We start from the raw sequence: 27,009 nt of genomic DNA on the forward strand, positions 1-27,009 counted from the left end.
TTGGGGTCGCAAGATGATTTCTGGGGGTCGCCAAATCATTTTGGAAGTCAGCTCTGTCTCCACTGTGTTGAAGTGTTTTAGTCTTTTTGGTCATCCAATGACTTTTTTTGGTAATTTTGTGGGGGGGGACAACGATTTTTGTCTTTTTTGGTAATTTTGTGTCTTTTTTGTGATTTTGTGTCCTTTTTTGGCCATTTTGTGTCCTTTCTTGCTTAATTTTATGTAATTTTGGGTCAATTTGATTCTTCACGCCAGTCTGAATGCGACGTCGTGTGGATTAAACGTGCATTGAACAACCACCTCAACGATTGTTCTCCTCATTCATCAAACCACAACAAAAACAATCAATATCAATGGGGCATGTGTAGTCATAACCACTTAAATTGTCTATAAATATACAATTGTCAATAAATAAATGCATCATTAGCATTGAAAATTGAAGAACATTTTTCGATACAACCTAATTGTAAATAGTGCCTATTTTCAATGCAAAGCAGAATCTTACCATTTATGAAACTTTTAGTTTGTGATTGTTCCGCGTCCCTCAGTTAAATGGGGGGTGGGGTTCAGACGGTTCATAAAACATGGTTTAGTTAAAAATTAAAGTAAGTAGAGAGAGGCACAGAGAGAGAAAAAGAGATAAATTAAAGATATAGCATGAGGATGTGGAATATATTTCATCAATAATTGTATGCCAATATTAAATCAATGTGATGCTTTGAAGGCAGTGCAATTACATGCCAAAGAATACAAGGTTTGAAAATACTACTTCTGTTCCATTTAAAGTGACATGCGCCTACTTCAGGTCCTCTACCTGAATACAAATAATTCACAAGGTTATCTTACTCATGAATATCTGTATTGGCATCAGCCACAAAATCCAGTATAAGCTGGGCTGGTGTGTGTACCCAAAGCATTATCAAGTTGTTGCTCCACTGAACAATTCCTCACAGTTCATTCATTACAATAACTCCCCGTGCAGCTAATCCTCATCCCTAAAACGTGCACGTGTGCACAAATACACACACACACATACAGGTTGATGATTTACATAGCTGGATTCTCTGGTTAGCAGCAAGGCTTGTTTAATGAGGTAGAGGCCGAATGCCTTCCCTTGACTGTGAGTGGTTAATTAATCAGACAGCGCTTCTGTCTTCCACCCCCCTCTGTTTCTCACTCCTTCACCCCAAACCAGCTCTGCATATACTATTTTATGGGTGAGAGCCTTGAAATTGTTTCCCATGAGTACACCTGATAGAGCTCCCCACAACATCTCCTGCATTACCACACTTTATTCAAAATCATTCTAATTCTGCCAAAGAAGTGATTCAACTGTGAGCCAGTATTTTAATAACTAAGTACAATCACTCAAGTGAGTCCGTCAAAAAAATCCTCAACACTTCACATCTTGCACAACAAACAACACTCTGTTCCCTGATTGGCTCAAAGATGGACTGTATTATTCAGGAGGGATGAAATAATTACTCTCGCCTCATTTGCATTGCTTCTTCCCCGTGCCAGCTGGTATCCGTCACGGAGCATGACATGCAGTGTCAACATTGTGCCAGGCGCGATAAAAAAGGTGAGAGACAAAAGTCCAAAAGCTAACACTGACTCTCCCAAATGGCTTGTGCTGTAGTGGTTTATATGCAGAGGCACATAGCGCAAACACAGAGAACGTGCTGAGAAAGATAACAAGTTCCTCTCAGGGATGCTGTCTCTCAAATTGTTTGGATTTGTTTTTTCTGGCTTTGATTTCATGGCTTTGATTTGTTTGATCTATGGGAAGACACGGTCAATGATGGTGGCTACATCTGAGTGGCCATTTGGAGCTTTAAAATGAGATATATCTATAAAAAAAAAAAAAAAGTTGGTTATCAAAGATGCTGTTCTATATCCAAAACATGATCACTTGTGCTTTGTGATGACCAACTGAAACATACAGCTGTCACTAAGGAAAAATGCACCACTTTCACATTTAACAGCTCTAGAACGGTTTTACTTATACATATTGCATATAATATTAATAGTATTAGTACAATACATTCCCTTTTAAAGGCCCTATATTTTAAAAAGTGAGATTTCCACATCTTTTTTTATCATAAAGCAGTTCTAGGTGGAGAGCCTGACTGATATGGGATTTTTGAGACCGATGCCGATACTGATTTTAGAGGGAAAAATGAATCGATAACCATGGCCAATATAATAAAAAATGTAATTGGAATTAAAACAAACCTTTTTATGTGGATTGTGCACCGATTTTTCCCCGCTCTGCAAATTATAAATTTTTCAAAAAATGTATTACATTGTCAGCCAGTTGAATAAATGATAACTGAGAAAACAAAGAATAAACAGGAATAAAATAAATAGCTAAATACACACCATTACTGTCCAGCGTCACTCAATTGTTGACCATTCAATTTTAAAAAATCACTGCATTATATATTGTGGAAAAACAGTTTCCATAACGGCACATATTGGACAGCATATACATTAATACTGATAGGCCTTTGTTAGGCCAATATCGGCGGATAATATCTGTCAACTGATATATCTGTCGTGTCTATCTAGGTGCTATATAAATACTTTGAAAGTATCGAAATGGTCAATCCAATGAGAAATGCACACAACCCGTAATTCAGTCACTGTGCCTTTTAACGAGCCATCAGGACATATGTTAGTTTGTGACGTCACAACTATAGTCCTGTTTATAAATAGGTACCAAGTGCTGCTACAGTGCAGTTACTAGAGGTGGGGGAAAAATCGATACAGCATAGTATTGTGATATTTTGCGTGGCAATATTATATTGATTCATGGCCGCCAAATAATGTTATATACGTCAGTATTTTAGCCGTTTTTGTTTGTCCAGACGCCGTATTGGGCCCACTTATGTTTCATTCAAAAAAAATTCAGAGCAGTGAAGATTAAAGTTGAGGAAAGTTTGATAAAATGCTGTCGTCCATACATGTCTATGGGATTAGAACGCTGACATAAATCGTGCACTTGTAATGAGACCCTTGCACGCGCAAATCAGACATCCGCACGCGCATATTATTTTTTTCGAGCACTTGCAAATCACTCGCAAGCTATTTTGTATCCTGCATCTCTGCTCCCTCGAGCAATATTGCAGCCTGCGAGGAGAAAAACACGCTTTGCACGTGTGTTTTTTTAGTGGGCGTTTTTTGTCAGTAAGGGGGCGGGCCAGGGCCGACATGCCAATCACCATTGTACCGAATATGATTGGTTGAGCGACTTCGCTGATTAGACTTCACTGATTAGACTTCGCTGATTAGACAGCAAGGTACGGCAGCTCCACTAGGACAAAGTGAAAGGAGGAGAGCGGATCCGCACGCGTGCAAATCGCGTTTTCCTCCTCGCGGGCTGCAATATTGCTCTAGGGAGCAGAGATGCAGGATACAAAATAGCTCGCGAGTGCACGATTTATGTCAGTGTTCTAATCCCATACATGTCTGATATCAGTTCATTTCAGTTTGACTGAATACTTTGTTGGTCAGTCTGTGGGTTTGACTCTCATTGTGGAGAAATAAAAAGACTGAAGTATCTGACTGAAGTAGTAGATGTTGTATCGCAATGCTCAACATATCGCAAAATGCTTAAAATCGCAATAATATTGTATCGTGACTCAAGTATCGGGAAAAAATAGTATTGTGGGGCCTCTGCTGCTCCCACCAAGTCATTAAAGCCCAGATGTGGAAGAACAGAAATCACTGACCAATTAGGGCAGACTGTGCTTTGTTTGGAGGAAGATTTAAAGAGACAGGCGTGAAAACAGAGCGCTTCGGGTGAGGGTGAATAGAGGTATATCCTAACAGAGAGTATAAGAAAAACAATGTGTTTTTTGAACATTTAAGCATGTAAACATTTTCTAGTAGAACCTGGAAACACAAATATGAAGTTGAAAATGAACAGAATACATCTTGTGATAAGGTTTAAATCTTCCTTGCCAGAGTATTTCACGTTTGTAATAACTTTTCTTTAGTGCGCTTACAAGAGGAAACCACTGGGGAATTTCTTCCTCCACATGATACATTTAGTGTGTCTGCACTACATGAAAATACACAAGGTCAACATAACCAACATATAAAGATTCACAATAACGATAACCTCAGCCTCCACTAATGTTCAGCCACCAGTGCTACTACTAAAAAAAGAGTTCCTGAGGGTCGGAACATGGTCATGTGAGCACTGAGCAGAGATGAAAGCGGGAGTAAAAGAAGATGGAGCCTCTCTGGGCGACATGAACCCCCCGACGCATCCATGATGAGCCGGTCTGTCAGCCCCCTGGCTGCAATCAAGGAAACCCCACGAAGCTCTCAGCATGTTCACAGCCTGTTCATTACCAGCGCAGGGGCACAGCCACTGTAGTGAGAGGCAACCAAGCAGAACTGACGTGTACAGTAACTGCAGGCTTACCTTCGGCGCGCACCGTGAAGGGGGAATCTCCTGGTCTCTTGGCCGAGAACTGGCCCCCGAGGGACGTCATTAGAAAACACAGGCTGAAGAAGCCAATCCCCACCACAAAGATCCTGCAGGAGATAGACAGAGACAAGACGGTGGTGAAGTGGCACAAGCTTAGTGAGAAGAGAAAAGAGAAGACCAGGATGTGAAAGTAGAAGACATTTGGGACAACATCACTCTAAGTCAGGGGTCTCAAACTCGCGGCCCGCGGGCCAATTGCGGCCCTTGTGACGATATTTTGTGGCCCCCACCTTGATATGAAAGTTTAATATGAGTTTTATATGAATGGCACACTACCGTGTTGTGTGTGGAAGGTCCCTTTAATTACTTTTTTAGTAATTTTGTGTCCTTTTTTTGGTCATTTTGTGTCTCTTTTTGGTCATGTTGTTTCTTTTTTAAGTAAGTTAGTTTTTTTCTGTCATTTTGTGTCTTTTTCTGTCAGTTTGTGTCTTTTTAAAAATAATTTTGTGTCTTTTTAAAAATAATTTTGTGTCTTTTTTTGGTCATTTTGTGTCTTTTTTTTTGTCATTTTGATACTGTCTCCAGCGGCCCCCAGGTAATTTGAGTTTGAGACCCCTGCTCTAAGTCCTTTGTTAGGCTTCGTGGAGTGTGTTCCATATTTGTTCATATTGTAGCAATCAACCCACAGAAAAGCATTGTGTACTTGCTTGACTGTGTCATCTCAAATGAACCATTCCATGAATGAGTTTTGTGCATCACACTGTGCTCAGTGAGCTAGCATCCAAAATAAAAGCATTAAATTACAGGCCAATGGTTGCATTTTGGCGAGAACAGTGAACACACAGCAAAACAAGTTTCTCAAGCTCTGGAAAAACAAATGCTTTGGAGCGATTAGCTGAAAACTGGCTCCTCTGGCTCGCTCCAGGAGTCGTGCTGAGAAAATGTTTGGAAACAATCCTTTTTTTATAGCGGGGAACTGCAGGACAGATTGTCGCACTTCTATTCTGTACACCACAGCTTGCTTGCTTGAATTTTTATAAGGCAGAAAACTGACAACTCAGAGGCTGTAGTCACTCAGCCAGAGCCAGTGAGTGATAGTGCCATATTACTAACCAATATGTGAAAAAAACAGGAATTTGGTGTTCAGGGGAGCATGCACGCTGTGTGAGAAACACAAGTAAATGATTTTTCAGTGAGACCATCCACTGAACTGTACAGCATGTGAGCACTGGCATGTTAAATCAGATCTGGAGAGAATAATGTGTAACACCGCTGTATTCACTCAGAAAGCTGTAAAACATCAGGGAACTTTACGCCTCAAAGACTGACTCACCATACTGGCTTGGACACCATCACTACTGTGGTGATTCCTAATTTCTTCATGCTAATGAGCCCTCGAGCTTGTGTACAACCTATCTGGTCAAACGGGGAAGTTCTAATGAGTTTATATATGGTTGAGTTGCTTTCACTCCTCTCCAGCTGCTGCTGCTGGTGAAAGTTTTAGCTGTGTAAGCAAACGTTAATTATGGCACAGCAGGCATCCTGATGTTCCAATTAAAGCCAATAGCCTCAACTTGCAAAGTCTTGCAGAGAAAGAAAAAATGCATAAAATGTTTACATTGACATGGCAATCAAAGAACAACCTTTTTCTTGTTTTCATTTCAATTACATGATGATTATTTTCATTTTTATGGTGCAGAATAATATTTTTTTTAAAAACACAATGCAGCATGTAGCCTAATCAGCCAGACAGTGTGGTTCATTTAATATGTCAGTGATGACAGAAAGGGTTTTAAGATGAAAATGTTCTTACCTGAATGGTTTGAAAGTGAGAAGACATCTCCTCACCATAATGAAAAGATCGTTGCTGGCTGCAATCATTTTCCACTCACGTACAAAGCGCCGGGTCTCCTTAACATTGTGCGAGTCTGTTTGGTCACAACCATAACTTCAACCACCAGAGTCCCGAGGTTTGACACAGTCAGTGCGTGACAACTTCCCAGCCCGGCAGCTGTCCGTGTTGTGCTGAACAACTTCAGCGGGAATCCCGCCGGTGCGTCCTGCAGCAGCTGCGGCTCTTTTTAGACCTGCTTTCCGGTTCTGCACAAGAAAAATATTTAAAATAAAAACTGTGACTGTACTTTAATCAGTTCTGATTGTATCCCGAACACTGTTGGAGATGCACCAGGTGCATTAAAACATGACTGCTGAGTTCTCTGAAATCCTCTGAGTGGATGAAGCTCTGACTGACTCGTCTCTTATTGTGAAGAGATCTTTCGCTGTGGCTCGTTTCCTGATAGCGCCATCTAACGATTCTTACCGTAAACTAAAAGCTAACAATTATTCTCTGTGTTTAACCCGTTTGAGCCCAAAGACTACATTTTAAATGATAAGGAAAATTATATAATAAAAACATTGATTGAGCTCTGATTGGTTGAAAGGCTTGAAATTTGGAACGGACATACTTTGAGCAGATATCTAACAGTAGGCCCAGACATTTTAAGATCACATGAAAATAACAATAGTCAATGTCAGGATATTTGAATAAGAACCTGCTAACACTGTGTTATTAAATGTTTTCCATATTTATTTGAATGGGTATGTGTGCATATATTTGAATTCCAACTTGTTATGAGTCCATAGATTGCAAATTGATTCTGCTCCGTGTCATTTCTGAGACATTTTCTTATCAATATTTAGTATTTGGGCGCATTAGACCACGTTTTTCTTTCGTTTTCTTTCTTATAATGGAGGCAGTTGCAAAAACAGTATTCCCATGTGGAAAAAAATAGAAATATGATTAAGATATATGATAAGAAAAGCTAGAAGTATAATTTACATATGATAAAAACACTATAAATATCATTTACATATATATATGAGAAGAAATAATAGAAACATGATTTAGATATATTATTTTAAAAAATACTCACTTTTCAGCCATATTATTGGACTGAGTGAAATTTCTTCAGCTTTGTGTTTAGACAAACCCCTACACACAAGAACAAGAAAAAAACATCAGTTTATTATATTAGCGACAAGTGAAGTTAATGTCAGCGTTAGCAGGATATGGTAATGGGTAATAACAGACCTAATATACAATAAGTCCTCCTCAGTACTAGATTAATGCCACTGAACTATTCATTATGACATGAACTGATCTGATCCAATGGCATATTGAGTCAGCAAAACAGATCAATACATAATCCTCATCAGTGACGTGCAGTTTTGTAAAATTCAGCACCATGTTTAAAATGGTACAGTATTTTGTTCCCTGTTAGGTCACAGGGACACATTTCAGCACCGTGGACAGCTCTGCCGGGACTCTTCATGCAGACAGCAGCTCAGCAGCGACACCCAGCGGACTGAACACAGAATACACTGACTGCTCTGCTGAATTTAAAGGTAGTCATCTATTTTCGTGGGGGAAAAAAATGTCTTTAATCTTTATTCATAGATAAATGTCTCTCGAGGGAAAAAGGTAATTTTGTCACACTTCATGATCTATTAAAGACGTCTGCCGTGGAGAAAATAACTAAAACGTTGGCTTGATCAGTTTTGACTTCATTTAAAAGAGAATTTCATTGCAATATTGAAAAGTAAAAAGGTACACCATAAAAGATTTTCCTTAAAAAAAAAAAATGTTTTTAAAGGATGTATAGACTCACACAAAATGATCCCTCTCAATCATCACTTAAAGTGTTTGACCATTTATTGCAGAGACCCTGCTCCCTCCCTGTATTTTCTATTTTCCTTTCATTTTGGGACATTCCTGGGGCATCACCAAAAATAGTGGACAAAGTGTCAAAAAAATTAGTAAAAATGCAAATAATAAGTCAAAACACCAAGTAGACAAAGCTTGTTCCAAACCAAGAGTGACTCTGGGGTTTGCTTTCTCTTTCTTTCATCCAACTTTGAATGTTGTGTTTAAAAACAGTGAGTGAAGTGATAACTCCTGCATATTATGCCTATAAGATTGTGAAATTGAAAACACAGTTGCTATTATGGATATCTCAACAACAATTTAATGAAATGTGTGCATTCTCTTTTAGTCCCTCAGTTATTACTGGTTTCACTGTTTGTTGCTTGACCTCTGGTTACCTGGTGTACCACATTAAAACCATCAAGGAATGAGTGGGAATCAACTGACCCAAAAAGCAGTTCAGGGCCAAACCAGTTTTGGCCTAATGGACAGCGAGCAGCAGCATCCTCTGCTGCCATGGAAACAGTTTTCACTCTCACTATGGCAGGCCTTGGTTCTGTTTCTTGCCACTTTTGCCTTTTGGCCTGCAGCCCAGAGAGACTTCCTCTGCCGACACTACGAGCCCAGGCTGAGATTTAAAATGCTTCTCTGGTCAGCTCACATTCACTTACTGTAAAATGACAACATGACCGGTTCATCTGACTATATCTGCAGGGCCTCATTACAGGACTGGAGAGAGAGAGAGAGAGAGAGAGAGAGAGAGAGAGAGAGAGAGAGAGAGAGAGAGAGAGAGAGAGAGAAATGTAATGTAAATATTACTTTCCTTATCTTGTTTTCTTTTTTTCTGATGCTTGCTTTGGCAATATATACATTGTTACGTCATGCCAATAAAGCCAATTGAATTTAATTGAATTTAATTGAATTGAGAGAGAGAGAGAGAGAGAGAGAGAGCTAGCAGTTAGATTGTATAAATTATATGTTGATTGTAATTCAGTGATTGCAAATATTGCTTTCTTTTATTGTTATTAGTTTTTCTTTTCTTTTAAATATAATAATTTATTGTAAATATTGCTTTCCTTATCTTGTTATCTTTTTTTCTGATGCTTGCTTTGGCAATATATACATTGTTACGTCATGCCAATAAAGCCAATTGAATTGAATTGAATTGAATTGAGAGCAGTGTGTGTAGGTGTGTGTTCTTGTTCTGCCTACATAGTGAGGACCGTAACACATTTTTAACCACCAGAATGGGGACATTCTTGGAAAGTGAGGACATTTTGGCTGGTCCCCACTTCTTCAAAGACCTGATTGAGGGTTAAGCCTTGGTGTTAAGTTTACTGTTACACTTAGTGTTAGGCATTTAGTTGTGATGGTTAGGGTAAGGGGCTACAAAATGCATTTTGTTGAGTGTCCTCACAACGACAGAAGTACAAGAATGTGTGTGGAGTTTTTTTCCCCCACAAATGAGCAAAACACTGTAGATAAGCAATCAAACCATCAGAAGATGAATCACTAATATAAAAGGCACCTAAAGAGACCAAGGACACTGTGAGCAACATCCTGTCAGAATACCTCTCACACTTTTCTCTTTCATGTCCTCTTTTTCATCTCCTTCCCTGTACTTTTCCTGCCTTTCCTCCAGTCTTGAGATGTTTTTATTTTTCTTCTTGTTCTTCCTCTTCCCATCTTCCTGTTTCATGTTGACCTCTTCACCACTACACTCTCCCGGATATTTGTTATCTTCCTGACTGCCTCTGTCGGAGTCTCTCTATTGTCTCTGTCTATCTTCTTGTCTCTCGAGTATCTCCTCTCACTGCAGTTTCTTTCTCCCTCCCACTGTTTGGTTTGGACTCCCTCTGCTTTACTGAGGACTCTCAGAAGCAGACGCCCAAGGACAAAGAACTCAACTCTTAAAAGCATCCTCTTTATACTAAACTGTATTTGCATCTAACAGGGAAATGTACATCTGGGAAAAGGAAGTGGAAAATGCAGGCTTATGTGCTACAAATTGGGTGGAAAATCAAAAGCTCTAAGCATCGTAGCTTTGATCACAGTAGAAGTAAAACCCAGTTATACTGAATCTGTAGAACATCGAGTGTTTGTAGAAGTGTTTGTCTGCCAGGAACACTGGAGAAATACTGCAACTGAATCCTAAGCAGGACATTTCACAATACTTCAGCCCACATAACTTTTCCTTCTCTGCTGAACTTCACTCAAAGCAGCTGAAAGGCAAATGAGAAGTAGTTTTAGAAGAAAGAAACATCTTCCTGTCTCCAGTGTCTTTCTCTGGACTCCACCGCCCAAAGTCAACTAAAAGAAATATTTTACAGTAGTTTGCTTAAGAAATATTGTCTAAAAACCTGAAAACTGCAAGTAAAAATAGAGCAGGTGGAAATACCAGCATGTTTGGCTTGATAGGGGACCATCAGAAGACAAACAGTAAAACAGTTATCTCCTGGGGTAACATTACTAACATAAAATATTTTCACAGAGTTGATATTCTGGTGTTTAGTGGTTCCCAATCTCTTCTGATGTATCATTACCCTCATAGCCTCTTACTGAATAACTCAAGTGCCACTTTATGTTCCATTTAACTAGGTTCGTTACATCCAGAAAGACTGCTGATTATATCAAACTTTTATTGTGAGGTACATTTATTTTTAAACAACTTAATTGTTACTCTTTAACTAGGTTAATTTGGTAATTTTTTTCTAGCTACTACCATGGCATAAGCTAAAGGTTTATCCATTTATCGATTACTTTTAACTGACAATTTAAACCATTTAACCATTACTTTTAACTGACAATTCAAACCATTTAACCATTACTTTTAACTGGCAATTTAAACCATTTATCCATTACTTTTAACTGACAATTTAAACCATTTATCCATTACTTTTAACTGGCAATTTAAACTATTTATCCATTACTTTTAACTGACAATTTAAACCATTTATCCATTACTTTTAACTGGCAATTTAAACCATTTATCCATTACTTTTAACTGACAATTTAAACCATTTATCCATTACTTTTAACTGGCAATTTAAACTATTTATCCATTACTTTTAACTGACAATTTAAACCATTTATCCATTACTTTTAACTGACAATTCAAACCATTTATCCATTACTTTTAACTGACAATTCAAACCATTTAACCATTACTTTTAACTGACAATTTAAACCATTTATCCATTACTTTTAACTGACAATTCAAACCATTTAACCATTACTTTTAACTGGCAATTTAAACCATTTATCCATTACTTTTAACTGACAATTTAAACCATTTATCCATTACTTTTAACTGGCAATTTAAACTATTTATCCATTACTTTTAACTGACAATTTAAACCATTTATCCATTACTTTTAACTGACAATTCAAACCATTTATCCATTACTTTTAACTGGCAATTTAAACCATTTATCCATTACTTTTAACTGACAATTTAAACAACTTATGCAGTATGTTTAAATTAAACAATTCATTAATCAAATTAAACAATGTATCCATTACTTTTAGCTAACTATTTCAACCATTTAATAATTAGTTTAACTTATAATTAAGCTAACTGTTTTGCTTAGCCATTACCTTTAACTATTTCAATAATTTTCTTGCTAGTTACCTATTTGCATTGTTTATTTATTATTTATAGCTAGCAGTTAGTGCCAACTGTGTCAACTAGGCTACTGTGTTACTAGTAGCAGCTACTAGTTTGAAAAATCTTATCTTGTCTTAGTTATCAGATTAAGTCTTTATTTAACTAAAATTAGCTAGCTGACCCCACAGTCTTCCCAGCTACCCCCTGGTAATTACAGAAGTAGCATATCTCAGAGTAGCTAGCTTTACCACACTGCTGTAGCATTAGATCATAGTTCATAGCAAGGTGGTTAAATTATGGTACATTTCTTTAACTTCCACATTAAGTCGTATTTCACTCTTCTAAATAGCTGTCAAACCACATCATTCAACATGTTACAAGTAGAGAAACCAGCTGCCATTTTTTTAAAAACTGCAATTAAATGCCAGTCTCCAACTGAGCTGCACTGATTTCTGGCTGACTGACTCCAACAATGGAAACATAAAAAGATATGATTTGATTTAAATTCCTTAATTTTTCCTCTCTTACGCCTGCTGCACTCACCAGCTGCACATGATGAGTTATCTCAGCTGACTTTTGACCGTACATAAGATAGATAACCTGCTTTACACTGCCATAAGTGTCCAGCACCATTAATGTGATGGCACAGCACTTGTGACGCTCTAATGTGCTGAAAATGTAGCGATCGTCTTAATGTTCATTTATAAACCTCCATCAAGATTGGGATGCATTAGAGACTAAAGTGCAGCTTTATGTCTCCCTCTGCAGAGGCTTTCACACTTACATAATAATTTATCAGAATATGAACTGCCATACTATATATAAGATTGATTAATATTTAAAATGTCCTCTTCAATCAACACAGTGACACAGCCAGGGTATGAAGATGTGTGTGCATCAGGGACTGTACCTGCAGAGCAACACCTCACAAGTAACTTTCAGAGTTTCTGAGATTTTCTTCGCCATCTTCACACCAGCCTGCACAAAATCAGGTGCATCTGTCAAAATGGAGGACTTATAAATACAGGTATGAGATCACTTTTTGTGACAGATCTTAGCGTTACAGGCAAACTTTGCAGAAAAGCTGGAGACATATATAATTTGGATATTTTCGAAAAAATCCCAGTTCAAGTTTTTGGGGAGTTTTGTCTGACTGCTCGCCAGGGGTCACACACTCAAAAAAATGATTCAAGCCCTTCTTAGATGTCACACATTAATGTATTGTTTATCTAATGAAAATATATCAATTAAAATCAAATCAAAAGTAGTTTAAGAAGTGTAACCTAAAATGTATAAATTTACTCTCCTGTCCTTCCCTTCAACCCAAAAAGAATGAGTTTCAGTTTTCCAATTCTATGTTTTTAGGTTGAACGAACACAATTTCCTTATTTTAGCTCTTCTTGACATAAATAAGTTGAGGTAACTCAATTTAAATACAATACATACATGTTTTTAATTTGAGTTCGACCAAATGTAAAAAAAAAAAAAAAAAAAAGTGAGCTACATTAACTCAAATACATTATATTGCATCGATGCACTTGTTTTGAGTTTGGGCTACATATATTTGTTGGATGGAAATTCTGCCCACAATTTAATTGAGTTCATCCAATGAGTTATTTTTTGAGTGCAGCATGTAGTTTTTTACTAATTACTCAGAGATAAATACTTAATTTGTACTATATTTAACACTATAAACTGGATTATTTATCATTAACACTGGAGTATTAGCGGTGAGGATAAAAGCAAAACACAAGTAGCACTGACGCTTTTAACAGTGCAAAATTAAACATGATCTGGATCCAAACATGCAACCACATGATGAATTTAATGGGCGAAGACTATGTCATGTTTAAAGTACTTAGAGCAGCGGTTCCCAAACTTTTTTAGCCGTGCACCCCCTTCTATGTCCCAACCGTGTTGACGCACCCCCAATCCCCCACACCTTCAAAAAAAACAAAATGCAATAAGCTTTTTTATAGCCATATTGAAGGCGGCATGTTTAATCATGCTCAAATGAGAACACATATAATAAAATAATCACGATCACAACAATGAGCTCTCACATTTGAATTAACCTGAACACAGTTTCAATATAATGCAACAAAGTGATGCACAAGCTTCCACTTTTAAGAGCAAAGAGGATGATGACAGGCTCAGGATCAGAGGCAGAAAGCACATAAGTTGGGAAAATGTTATAATATTTTGAGCCGCGTTGAACAAAAATTGCAGCAAGTTTAAATGAGCGTGGAGCTAAACAACCCGTCATCATAACACAGGCTGGGAAAATGGAAGAAGATAACTTCTTCTACGCTTCATTTTAAGATGAAGTGCATTATGAATAGCCTGCAGTTATTTATTAATTTATATTACAGTTTTTGATTTTACATTTTACAAAGGAAATGTGTATTTACACTTCTTTATTGTGTGGGGGAAAAAATTTAATTGTGTAATTATCAGACCGCCATTATATTTTTCATCTCGTGCACCCCCTAGCAGCAGCCCGTGCACCCCCAGGGGTCCACGCACCACACTTTGGGAACCCCTGACTTAGAGGAATAATCTCAGTGTATTGGAGGACATCACAGTTCATCCCTATGGTACGACACTGCTTGCAGGTAACTGTCACCAGAAGCAAAGTGGCGAGAGATGAGAGCACCTGGAGCCTTATATCCAATTAGGATGGAGGGTTAGGCCTCAGGCTGTGCAGCATCTGTCCCTAAGATGTCTGGAGAAAAACCTTCAAAGTCACTGCACACACCTGAACTCTTTAAAGTGGATTTATCTGACATCACATGGCATTTAATTCAAAGATAAGATGAGGAAATGTAAGGATTAAATTAATCTGAGTGTATCAATGTGATTTAAACCATATCATAATCAAGTTTAAATGCATCCTGTCAAGTGAAAATGCTGAACTTTTTAAATAGATAACTGAAAAGCACTTTGAAAAATATAAGGTTTGTAAGACTGCACCTGTGTGATCAACCTCCATGCCGTACTCTTGAGGAAATAGAACCAGTTTCAGTTTCTTTCTTCCCCCAATCATTTTGCAGATCAGTGCTGGCAGTCTGAAATAGTCATTTCTTTTGTACAGATAAGATCCTGACACATCAAAGGAAACGTCTCCTGGAGGTTCAGAGCTGATCAGGTCTTTCACCTGAGAGGAACACATTGACAATGATCCCACGCTGAGCAACACTGAGCAGCGCTGCTTTCAACTCTCACACGTATCTAAAAACAGTCTTCTAACTTTTAAGAGTTGTATATTGCACTTTCACATCATACCACTTTCCACCACTGTCTGTCTCATATACTGTATATCAGCTATTCTCAACCTTGGGGTCCCGACCCCAATTGGGGTCGCGAGATGATTTCTGGGGGTCGCCAAATCATTTTGGAAGTCAGCTCTGTCTCCACTGTGTTAAAGTGTTCATGTGTTTTAGTCTTTTTGGTAATTTAATGTCTTTTTTGTCATTTTGTGTTGTTGTTTTTTTGTCTTTTTTGGTAATTTTGTGTCTTTTTATGGTAATTTAGTCTTTTTTTGGTCATTTTGTGTCTTTTTTAAATAATTTTGTGTCTTTTTTGGTCATTTTGTGTCTTTTTAAAATAATTTTGTGTCTTTTTTGGTCATTTTGTGTCTTTTTTGGTCATTTTGTTTCCTTTTTTGTCATTTTGTGTTGTTTTTTTGTCTTTTTGTGTCTTTTTTTGGTCATTTTGTGTCTTTTTTTGGTCATTTTGTGTCTTTTTTAGTCATTTTGTGTCTTTTTTTAATAATTTAGTGTCTTTTTTGGTCATTTTGTTTCCTTTTTTTGGTCATTTTGTTTCTGTTTTGGGTGATCTGAACTGTGCGTGTGAGATTGTGTTCAGTGAGCGAGGGTCACGGACAACATGCATGTTAAATTGGGGGTCGCGACTCAAAAATGTTGAGAACTACTGTTGTATATAAGTAATGGACGTAGTGACTGTGAGGTCATCCCTTGGTTTGTGGACTGCACGTTTGAAGCATTGAGTTCAGGGTTACACTCATTGCCATCTTTCTTGTCATATGTTGCCATCTTGTTTTCAGGAAATGGGAGCCGACCATATTTGGACTACGGATGAGCGAGAGGGATCTGATCACTGACAACGCTGCACTACACGCCTTTCTACACCAGCAACCTGACTGAGAGAAGTTGCTGCTAATTCATGTTAACATTAACTGGGATGTTCATTTTGGCGAGCAGAAAAACAAAATGTACGTTACTTACCTGAAATAATGAACAGCGACTCCTTGGAGTGTCTATTAGTCCAACCAAAGGCCGAACAAGACATTTTTAATGAACAAAATGTTCAAATTAAATGAAAATATAGTGTGAAAGGGTCAAAATTATGAGACAAAACCGGTAAATGTCCCTTTTTTTTTTTACTTTATTGACACGTTGCCGTGGATACGCATTGCTTTTCTTCTCTCCTGATGACGGCTCGTCTTGTTAGCCAACTGTCAATCAAACTGTCAATCAAAGGTCCATTTATCATCTATTTCCTCCTTAATGGGTCCATTATTTACACTATTAACATTACATTGTCTTGAAGAATATTTTTACTAGCAAATGAGACCATAGAGTCCGAAAAAAATTCTGAGGTAATAAATCAAGTGAGAAGTTTTCCCATTTTGTATTGAGACAAATAGGACTGAAATGCTTCTGCAACCCCATTGGTATTTTTGGTAGAATGCAGCTTAAAGCACTTCCTGGTTTGCCTCCCTGCTCAGACCCGGAGGTTGCCGCCTGGTTCTGTCTTTGTCCAGCTGTAATTGTCAGGTCATCCCTCACCTGTCCACCAGGTGTCCTCAGTGCCAGATTCTCTTCTGCTGCTCCCTCATATCCTATTACAGCTACTTTAACCTGCTGGCAGTTATTAGGATTATTCCTGCCAATTTTTCCTCCATCAGAAAGATTCTCCCCTCTGGGTATTAATAAAGCACTAGACACAGAATATGTGCTTGTCTCAAACTGCAAATGTCTCGTTTGTGAATGCACTGTATTTGTGATCATAATTTCAATAACAGGTGTGCACACAAAGTCCCAGGGATCAGGTGTTATTATCCAGATGAATAGGCTCATTGGGAGTTATGGTCAGATGCCAGATGTAAGCTATACTTTAAAACGTGAACTCATTCGGGGGAAAAAAATCTACCAAGTAAATTGAAATGTGACCCAACTTGGCCTCTTCGTGAATAAACAATACAAGTTAAGAATGCGTATTTCTCATTGCGGGAAAGAGTAACGTGTAATTTCATGCTTGCCTCTGAGGTATTTGGAGATGCCTGGACAGATATATTTTCTGTTTCTAGCTGATATAATCACATTTCTCCACACGCTGTACAGCTCTTTCTCACAATCTTTCACAATGTGGGTGGGCCCTATGTAGTTTTAAAATGTAGAGGGTGAAAGTAATGTCAAATCCAATACATCTCTAGAGCAATTGTTGCTGTGATATATAGAGAGGCATAATAATGATTTATATGAATTATTTACTGCACAAAAATATCAGATTTTCTATCCGCACAGCACCAAGAAATGTGTAACTAGTGTGCAGGAGCAGCAGGATTGTTAAAATCAGCCTCTTATTCTTGTCTTTTATTTATTCAATTACAGCCTACTCTGTTTGTTCTTTTGGCATTAAAACTAAATTCCAGGCCAAACTGCGACGACTCAGCAACATTCAGCTAAAAAGTCATTCCGCAGCAAATCCTGCCCTTGAACAAACAATAGATAGATCTAGATAATGGAGATTTAAACTCAAATGCACAAAAGCTGCTATTACGTCAATCTGAAGTTTTCCCAGCACTCCCAGCAGTGAGTCACACCTTTTTGGCATCTCAGACACAAGTGAGTCAAAGACGAGGCATAATATAAACTTTCACAATCTTCTATAAATCTTAAATAAATAAACTGGTGTACAGAACGACTCTTACAATAGGGCCAAGAGAGATGTATGTCATTCTAATAGACCAAAATAAACAGTCTTGGTCTTCCATACAGCTGATGCTATTTAATGTAGTCTGTAAATTCATATCCAGAGTAAAATCTTTATCTTTGGCACGTGTTCTAGTCAGATTCAGAGAGGTTTAAATCATAAATGGGTGATTAAAAAAAGAAGCATTTACACTATTGTAGTCCCAAAAACCCAAATAAAGGATCTGCACATAAAAAGTCATGTCAATAGGTAATTGTAAATGACAGCTTCAGCAAGAAATCCAAAAAAACAAACAAATATCTAATATAGAAGCTATTTTTGCTGGTGTTTCTGACATATATGAATCATCGAGTTTAAGGCGCCTCGAACACTAAAATCACACTTTCTGAAGAGAAAACAATGATCTCATTTTTACTGATGGAAACTGCCAAATTGAACTCCTACTGTCAGATAGCAAACACTGCACAGTGGGGGCAAAGGTCAGATTCTGATGGAAACGCCAACACTGACCGAGAAAACCTCATAAAATATATTCATGTGGCCTCTGGGTTTTAGAAGTGAAGGAAAACAAATGATTTTCAGTGAATAAATAAGTATGATTTTTATCCTTTGGAGTAAAGGGGAAGAAAACAGAATAATAACACATGTATATTTGCTAAAATATGACTATGACCTATTAAGATAATATGATAAAATAATAAAGTTCTCAGGCAGAATTAAGCGTTAACTTGAGAAAAGATCTACATATCAATAATAAAAACAAATTTTTTTGCCACTTTGCAAAATAAAATCTGCATGTAGTGGACTGTGAGTATCAAAATAAAGGTCTTGAGGGGTATATGAAGCAACCTGGTCTCACAGAAATCCGTGAAATAGCCACGGATTTTGCTTAACTCAAAATCCGTGGAATAGCCACGGAATCGCTCAAATTTCCGTGAAACTGACACGGATTTCGCTACAATGCAAGTTAATGACAGTCATGTCCCGTGACTATTCCATGGATATTTTTTCCTATTGGTTTGTTCCAAGTCACGTGACTTTCAAGGTCCCGGCGGTCAGAACAAAAAACATGGCGGACAGTTCTCTCATTTTTAGTGAAAAAAATAATACTTTGACTTCGTTTCTGCATAAAAATGGATTTTGATCACATTTCTAGCGAGAAATATATGTTTTATTTTCTAAATCTTCACTCAGTGAATGTACATAATCACTTTGTATGTTGGAATAGTCACGGGATATGACTGTCATTAACTGGCACGGATTTCTGTGAGATCATGTTGATATGAAGCCAAAGGGAAACAAAAGTTTCACTCCTACTCTCTGTTCCTCAGAAGCCTTTCATTCCAGGGCATGTCTAGTCCTGCTCGAGTAAAAACCCGACACCACATGACATGAGGTTGACTCAGTGCATGTTTTTTCCCCACAATCAATCCTCTTGAGCACAAGCACCTAAACTTTAACTCCATAGAAATCTACACTGGATGAAAGACACTTCTTAGCTGTGTGTGTGCATGGTGAGTAAACTTGTTTTGTGCAGTTAACTGTCTGTGTTTGGCTTTTATCTGCTTCATCTAATGTGATAAATATTGATTTCAATCTAGATGAAAGAGATGATTTTCTCCTCTGATGTGAGCAGACGGCATGTTTTTGGCTGGGTTTCCTTCATCTGGTTCACTTCAGCAGTCGGCGTTGCTGGTGAGGCTTTGTTTTGTGCATGAAAAGACACATTTATCTCAACATTTTGTGAAAAACTGAATTTAAAGTTCAAAGCTTATACAGGGCATTTTACTGAACAATAGGCTGCTCATTATAATGGTTGTACCCTTTTCACATAATACAAGTTCATAAAGAGATGAATACAATCAGGGGACCTCCAGCAGTCAGTCTTACATTGATTTTTCACTCAGTTTCTCTTGCCTTTCCAGTAAACTTCTAATCTTTAACCTCACGTTGGGACTTCAAGGAATAATAATAAGAACACCTCTCTATTGTTATGTTTTGGTTTTAGTATGGATTGAACAAATATGATATGTGTTAAGTAGTGAGTTTTAGAGGTGCGGGTAGGCAGTAAAGTCTTTGTGCTAAATTAAGCTACCTGGCTGTAGCTTCATGTTTATTATAGCCTATACAGACATTATAATAATAATAATAAACTTTGTATAAACTTTATACTTTGTATAAAATTTGTATAGCACTTTTCTTAACAAAGTTACAAAGTGCTTTACAGGCAAGAAATAAAAACATAGTGGACGACAGAAAAAAATAAAAATAAAATTACAATAAAACAACAAAGCAAAGTAAAGTGCAATGCAGACAAGTTGGAATCACAAATGACAAAACATAGAAAGTGGCACAAGCTGGGTGAGAAAACAACAACCAAGAGATTAAGTAGATAAAAAGGCTTTGCGATTAAAGAAAGTTTTCAGTAGGGATTTAAAAGAGGCTAGTGATGTAGCCTGTCTGACCTCAAGGGGTAGAGAGTTCCAGAGACGAGAGCTGCCCATCCTTCTGTCTAGCTTTTGGTGTAGCATGCATTTCCCAAAATGTCTTACTCTTCCTTTATTATAATCCTAAATCTATTTTATCTGGATGTAGTTCAACATACGCTGCAAAAGTTTGCCCTTGTGTAAGATGTTCGAGCGTAGATACCAACATTTCTTTGCGCCATTTCTTTACGTGGATAGATATGTTAGAAAACCAACTAACCATAGCATCATCTGGAGATACACACAGATCTGTGAATTCTGCTGGAACTACGTCTGGATGACTGCCACTAACCAGGGAATATCCCATTGAGATTAAGAACCTCTTTTTCTTTAAGGGAGCCCTGGCCAAGAGGCAGCAAACACAGAATACAGTTACATATTTACATAACATACAGACCTTAAACACGTCATGAGAAACAAGTGCATGTTATGGAATTGGCCTCAATAACTCTTAGTTTGCATTTAAAAGTGCTCAAATAAACAAATTCAGTTAATTTCCATTCTTTCTGGCGTATATTCCATGCATAAGGTGCAGAGTAAACAAATGCCCATAACAGGATTTGGTATCTGGGACTTCCACAACAGTAACAAAGCAGCAGTAGTGGGTTTTTTGGTCACGATTGATGATGGAAAGTACCGTAACATAAATGGCTGCATTATTTACACTGTCACGCCTCATGTGAGTAACATGAATAGCCACATGTGATCCTGCGGTTAAAGTTAAAAGCATAAACAGTGATACACACAAGGGCTGCATAAGCCAAAATATGGCCTGCAACAGACTAGTTAAGGCTTGTTTTTGGGCTTAGCAGATTGCAGTTGTTGATTTGCAACCCCTAACAGCCGAAGCAGTGAGGAGCTGATTAAAAGAAGAGAAGTCAACAATATTGATTAAAAACAATCGACAAAAGAGGTTTATTAAAAAATGATGAATCACTGCGACCACATGAGATACTGATCCAGTAGTATGAGAGTTAGCTGCAGACATACATATAGTAAAAATGTACCTAAAGGACATAAATCATTTGCACAAATAATTTCTTATGACCAGACCTGGGCATTGGGCGGCCCGCGGGCCACATCCGGCCCATTGGCTGTCCTTGTCCGGCCCGCGTGAGGTTGCTTTTATTTTGAAAAAAAAATAGCAAACATTATCATTAGCACTAGAGCTAACAAGCACTTTCACTATAGTTAAGACAACAAATATAGTCACTAATATATATGACAGAATAAAATAAACTTTAACAAACCTTGTTTCCTGTCAGCCAGCCACTATAGAAGCCTTTTGATACTTTATATCAACTTTATATGAATTACTACGCACTTGTTATTATTTACCGTTCGTTTTTTCATTTAACCGTTCTACCAGTTATTTCCTGTCACTACCTTTCAAAATTAAAGCACCCGTTTTACACTGGATAGCACCTTTTCAAAATAAAAGCATCACAACATTGTAGAACACCTTGAAAATGTACAAACATGAAAAACAAGCTATATAATACAAAAACATAAATATGAACCTTGCTAAAGGTCATTTACAGTTGTGTTTAAAATAAATGGAAAAGTGATATAGTGATTGGAGTATTTATTACTTTTTACTGCTTTATTTGATTTACTCCACATTAACTTACCTTATCATAACATGTGTTCCTATCAGTAGCAGCTCAAAACCAGATAATTTACTATATTTTATAAAGCGATAACATTAATATTGAGCAGAATTTAGTTCCGAGTTTTGGTCCGGCCCCTGCGACCTTCGTGGTATTGGTCATGTGGCCCCTTGGTAAAATTAATTGCCCACCCCTGCTTATGACCATGCTATGTTCTTTAAACAAGTCATCTCTCTCTCTCTCTGATAATTCAGTCAGTCAAGGTGTGGAGCTGCAGACCGTTCCTCAGTACCCAGCGCAGTGTGGAGAAAACGTAACACTGATATGTGATGCCAACTCATCAGGCATGCTTGATATGATAGAACTTTCCTGGGTGTGTAACGGACGTGTGTGTTCACATGACAACAGCCAAACAGACCCTCGACTTTTGTGTAAAAGTGAAGCACAGTCTTCTAACCACCACACACTCACTGCGACTCTACTCAACGTGATGCCAAAGGACGAGGGAAATTGCACCTGCAAACTACGCTCCAAACACGGATCAAAGTTTAGCAAGACTGAAGTCATAGTACAAGGTGAGATATAACTTATTCTCTTTTTTTCATTGACATCTGTTATCTTTCTAAAAGTCCTTGATCTTTGCAGACTGCCTCAAGAGTAATGGCTCCTCCATCACTGACACTCATGCTAAGTGCTGGTTCGGTGGAGTTTACCCCACTGGTGTTGTCCACTGGTTCCAGGGAGGTGAAAACTTAACGGAAAGTACCGGCACACAGGAAGAGGTGGACCAACATGGACGCTACAATGTCTCGAGTACAATACAGGTACAGAAGAGAAACGGGAGCTATACATGCTCACTGTGGATACCTTCTGCTGGGAAGTATCTCCACAGTCAAGATCTATATCTGAAAGCGGGACTGAACTCATCAGGAGGCATGGTCACACTGCAGTGGATGTGTATAATGGTGGGAATCATGATGGTGACATTTACAACATAAAGGAAACAAACAGAGAATTCAGGTCTTGAGGGAAAAAAGGAAAATAAATGGAGCCAATGATTGAGGCAAGATGTTATTAAGAATATGGGTATTGACATATATATGATTGTAATTGTTTTACAATACTGCCAGAGTGGGTTAGTTTTGGTTTCAACAAACTGTCCACTTTCCTGCGGCATTACCAGAGTCCTGTATTCATAGGGTCCAATGATCCTCAGTCATACAGCCCTGAGTTATAGATGGTGGGATGTTGTGGAAAAAACAAAAAAGAATAAAAACAGAAAACTAGATAGGTTTGCTTTTACACAGTGACCAAACTTTTGGGGAATTAGGCTTGTACATATGTGCTCTCCCAGAGAGTGAGTGTGTGTGTATATATATACACTACTGGTCAAAAGTTTTAGAACACACCAACTTTTCCAGAATTTAATTGAAAATGATGCAGTTTAATGTCTCAGTGTACTCTGAAGTGAATGCACATTTGCAACATTTACAATTCTTTATTGAGCATGATAGTGTTTTGAAAGTAAAAAAAAGATTCAAAATCACATTTTATGTTGGACTAAAGGACTAAAAAAAGACACAGAATGACCAAAAAAAGACACAAAATGACTAAAAAAGACACAAAATGACTTACAAAGACATGAAAAGAATTAAAAAATGGACAAAATAGCCCAAGACTCCATAGAGTTAAGTTGTTAACCCATTTCTTGTTCCCTGAAAAAGGCCTACTTGTATAATTCTGAAATGTACATTATTTTTCAGTTTTGGTTAACCTTACCTTTTTTTATTTACCTCTGGCAGTTCACCACTTACCTTTGTACCCTTTCAAGCTGTTCATTTGACTTGAACTGCATGAATTTCAATAAAAAACTGGAAAAATTGGGGTGTTCTAAAACTTTTGACCGGTAGTGTATATATATATATATATATATATATATATATATATAGCTACACACACCATTTTCCATGGTTTTCTTGGTAATAACCAAAATCATTATCAAGAAAACCATGAATTAAACTCTTATGAGCTTTTTTTTTTTTTTTTTTCTCTCAAAACTAGTGCCTGGGAAATAAGAGTAATCAATGTACAGTTTTCTTTGAAAAATGCTTTGGGAAAAAAATACAGTTTGCAGTGTTTTGTTTGTCAAATACCATTACTTTTTTTAAACCTTTACTTCATCCTGGTGGCCACAGGGGGGCAGTCTTCCCATGTAACTAAACTGAACTGAATGAGGACAGCTGAATTACAGCTTCTACACACCTCTCACATATTGGGAATATTGAGTATTCTGAATGTATTGCACTGAAGGAGACTACTTGGCAAAAAATTTGCAAAGATCCTTAAAACAGATATAATTCATGTGAATGGTTTAGCACTTACCTGACGGGCAATTACAATGAAATTAGATTGAATGAAATTGTTTTTTCTGTTGTGCTTTTTTTTAAGATGTGTATTTCATTGACATTCAGTAGTGATGATGTAAATCTTGTCAAGAGAGAATCTGGTGGATGTTGTGTATTTAGGATTGTTTGGGTGTTTTATCTGCTTTGTACTTGTGATGCATAAACTTGTGAAATATATAAAAAATGTATCTAGGTAAGCTTTGAGAAAATGTATTATGTAAAGTGATCTTCTTCTTTGTCTTCTTTTAAACTTAGTTCAAACCGTACATCCTCCCTTTTTAGGATTTGTACACAGTTTTCCTCCAGCTACGTTTCTTCTCCTTTGAATGGGGCAAAGCCTTCTGTTCTGTTCGGATGTGTTTGCTAATTTTTGGTCTGGCTATGAGTCCTTGGTTAGGTTGTTTGGTAATGCAAGTTTCTGTACATTCCTCCATGCACTTCGCTGCAAAATTAGTTGCTTTAGAAATGTTGAGGTATGGCCAAGTGCAGTAACTATCTCCTCAGACTGTCTCCAGGCTAGAAATTCACAGAAATGCAGCACTTTGCACAACATAATGTGTTGCTGTTTTAGTTTGGGGGTTTTCTGTTGAGTTAGTTTTAACAAAGTTTTAACCTCAGATGAAGAGCAAACAGTTTTTTCTTTGCATTTTTTGGTTTGCATTTCTTCTTTTATAAAAGTGTACCACCTACATTCAGTAGACCTGATGAAGTCTCTTGCATGAGTGAATAGATAACATTCAGCAGGAAGAAACATAAATGAGCCGCTGAGACATGACTGCCCTTAAAATCAACAAGCCGTATGCCAAGAGAACACGTGAGGACATGTGCAGGTTACTTTCTTTTGTGTGGTTTTAATCACAGTAAACACATTTACACAAGCGGGAGCAAAAGAGAAACATCAGAGTAACTCAAGAATGGAAAGACCGGTGCATCAGGGCAATAGAGGCAAAGCTCTTGTCTAACCTGCTGCTGCATCGCAGAGACAGAAAGACAAAAGACATCCGTCCACAGGGGTGTGGAGTTGGTAAACCAAGCTACTGAAGCAGGAAAGTCAAGAAAACATGACCTCAGTAGACCCTGCAGAGAGCAGATACACACTGCAGGTTAATTACTGAGGACAGAACACAGAGGAGAGACACACAGGATTATTGGCTCTAGAAAAACAAATTCAAAACTGGATTTAGTGCAGATCAGTAGTACATCCTCTCAGAGAACAACATATTTAATCTAGCGAAATCCGTGTCAGTTTCACAGAAATTTGAGCGATTCCGTGGCTATTCCACGGATTTTGAGTTAAGGGAAATCCGTGGCTATTTCACGGATTTCTGTGAGACCAAGTTCCTATAATCATTCAGGCCTAATATGTCAATGATGGATTCATTACATACTATATAAGTCTTAATGTGGAAATGCACATAGTTTATTCATTAGTATAAGAGTAGAGTCCCATTATGAACACTTAAAAGAGTACTTTGCCAAGAGTTAGATCAGAATCAAGCAGTAACTTCCAGGTCTGAAAAGTGAAACCAATGCATAGGTGCCTTTAACCTGCATTCCAACAGAGGGCGACTCCACTAGTTGGTAAGAAGTCTGACTGTAAAGAAGTGTATGAGAAAATTGCTCCGATTCCAACTTGATTTATTACCTCAATAAACATTTCCCTAATGGGATTATGGTTTAAATCTCCATTTTCTATAACATAAAAGAGGAAATAGATCAAAATGCATGACGCAGAATAAAGAGTAGTTCAAAAACAGTAGATGAGATAAAACTCCATAAAATGCAAATATTTAGTCTAAATACATGCATGAGAACATGAGGAATTGGCTGGAACACTTACTGGTGAGAGACAAAATGTACTGGCACAGACCCAAGAGGAGACAGAGACTAAATACAGAAGGAAGTCTGGGTAATTGGTACCATGAACACAGTCAGGGGCGGGGCAGGTAATCACACAAGGTGGGAAAACACATGAGGGCAGGAACCTGAAACAGAGACAATGTGTAAACTATTAAAGGAGACACAGAAACTAACAGTGCCATAACAGTCTTTTTCAATATAGTACAATGTTAATTTGGTAAATTATGGTCACATTTAGAGTAACATAAATAAAGCAAGGTTGGCTTCAGGGCATTTATCATTGTGCACAGTGTACATTTCCATGTTTTTGTCTTCGAACTCTTACCCTTTGTTTTCACTTCATGAAAGTTCATTGCAATATGGTTGACTGAAAAGTTCAGCATTCAGTTGCATTAAAAGAAACTCCAAGTTGTCAGCTGCTCATTTTGAAGCGCCTTGATAATCAAGCTAGCTAGCTAGTGCTAACATTAGCTAATACTCAGCACAAATACTTCAAACATGTTATTTTTACACTCTGGTGTTTGTATGAGTTTCTCAAACAACATATACAATGCTAACTGTTGAGTTTTAGAGATGCTAAAACCAAGCTAGCTGTCCCCCCCTGTTCCCAGTCATTATGCTAAGCTAAGCTAAGCTAAGCTAAGCTAGGTGCTGGCTCTAGCTTCACATTTAGCGTACAAACATGAGTGCCATCAATCTTGTCTTCTAGCTCTCAGCAAGAAGCTGAATATGTATTTCAGAAATGTTCAACTTTGCCTTTTGAAACAGGAACAATATTGATTTGTTCTTGCTAGAAAGTTTCGTACAGAAAGTAGTGGATAGTTTGTTTTAATTGGATCAATTAATATTCCCCCACTATTATTTAAAATAAGAAATCTAATCAGTAATATATGCAAATTACTGTTTGTCAGTGGAGAATGTTGTTGACCTCTTGGGGTG

At 37.6% G+C, this 27,009-nt stretch overlaps 1 protein-coding gene across 1 annotated transcript in view; it reads right to left on the bottom strand.

Annotated features, from left to right (window-relative positions):
- LOC131982901 (alpha-1,6-mannosylglycoprotein 6-beta-N-acetylglucosaminyltransferase B) overlaps nt 1-6,681 on the bottom strand; it is a 104,962-nt gene extending 98,281 nt beyond the window's left edge. Inside the window, exons 1-2 of the mRNA XM_059347494.1 lie at nt 6,255-6,681; nt 4,436-4,548 (exon numbers count right to left, since the gene is read on the bottom strand). Of these exons, the coding sequence (XP_059203477.1) occupies nt 4,436-4,548; nt 6,255-6,322 (181 nt within the window). The 5' untranslated portion in view covers nt 6,323-6,681. The remainder of the gene's footprint in view (nt 1-4,435; nt 4,549-6,254) is intronic.
- Nucleotides 6,682-27,009: the final 20,328 nt, after the last annotated feature.

Source organism: Centropristis striata, chromosome 13 (assembly GCF_030273125.1).
Source record: "Centropristis striata isolate RG_2023a ecotype Rhode Island chromosome 13, C.striata_1.0, whole genome shotgun sequence".
NCBI classification, from domain to species: Eukaryota; Metazoa; Chordata; class Actinopteri; order Perciformes; family Serranidae; genus Centropristis; species Centropristis striata.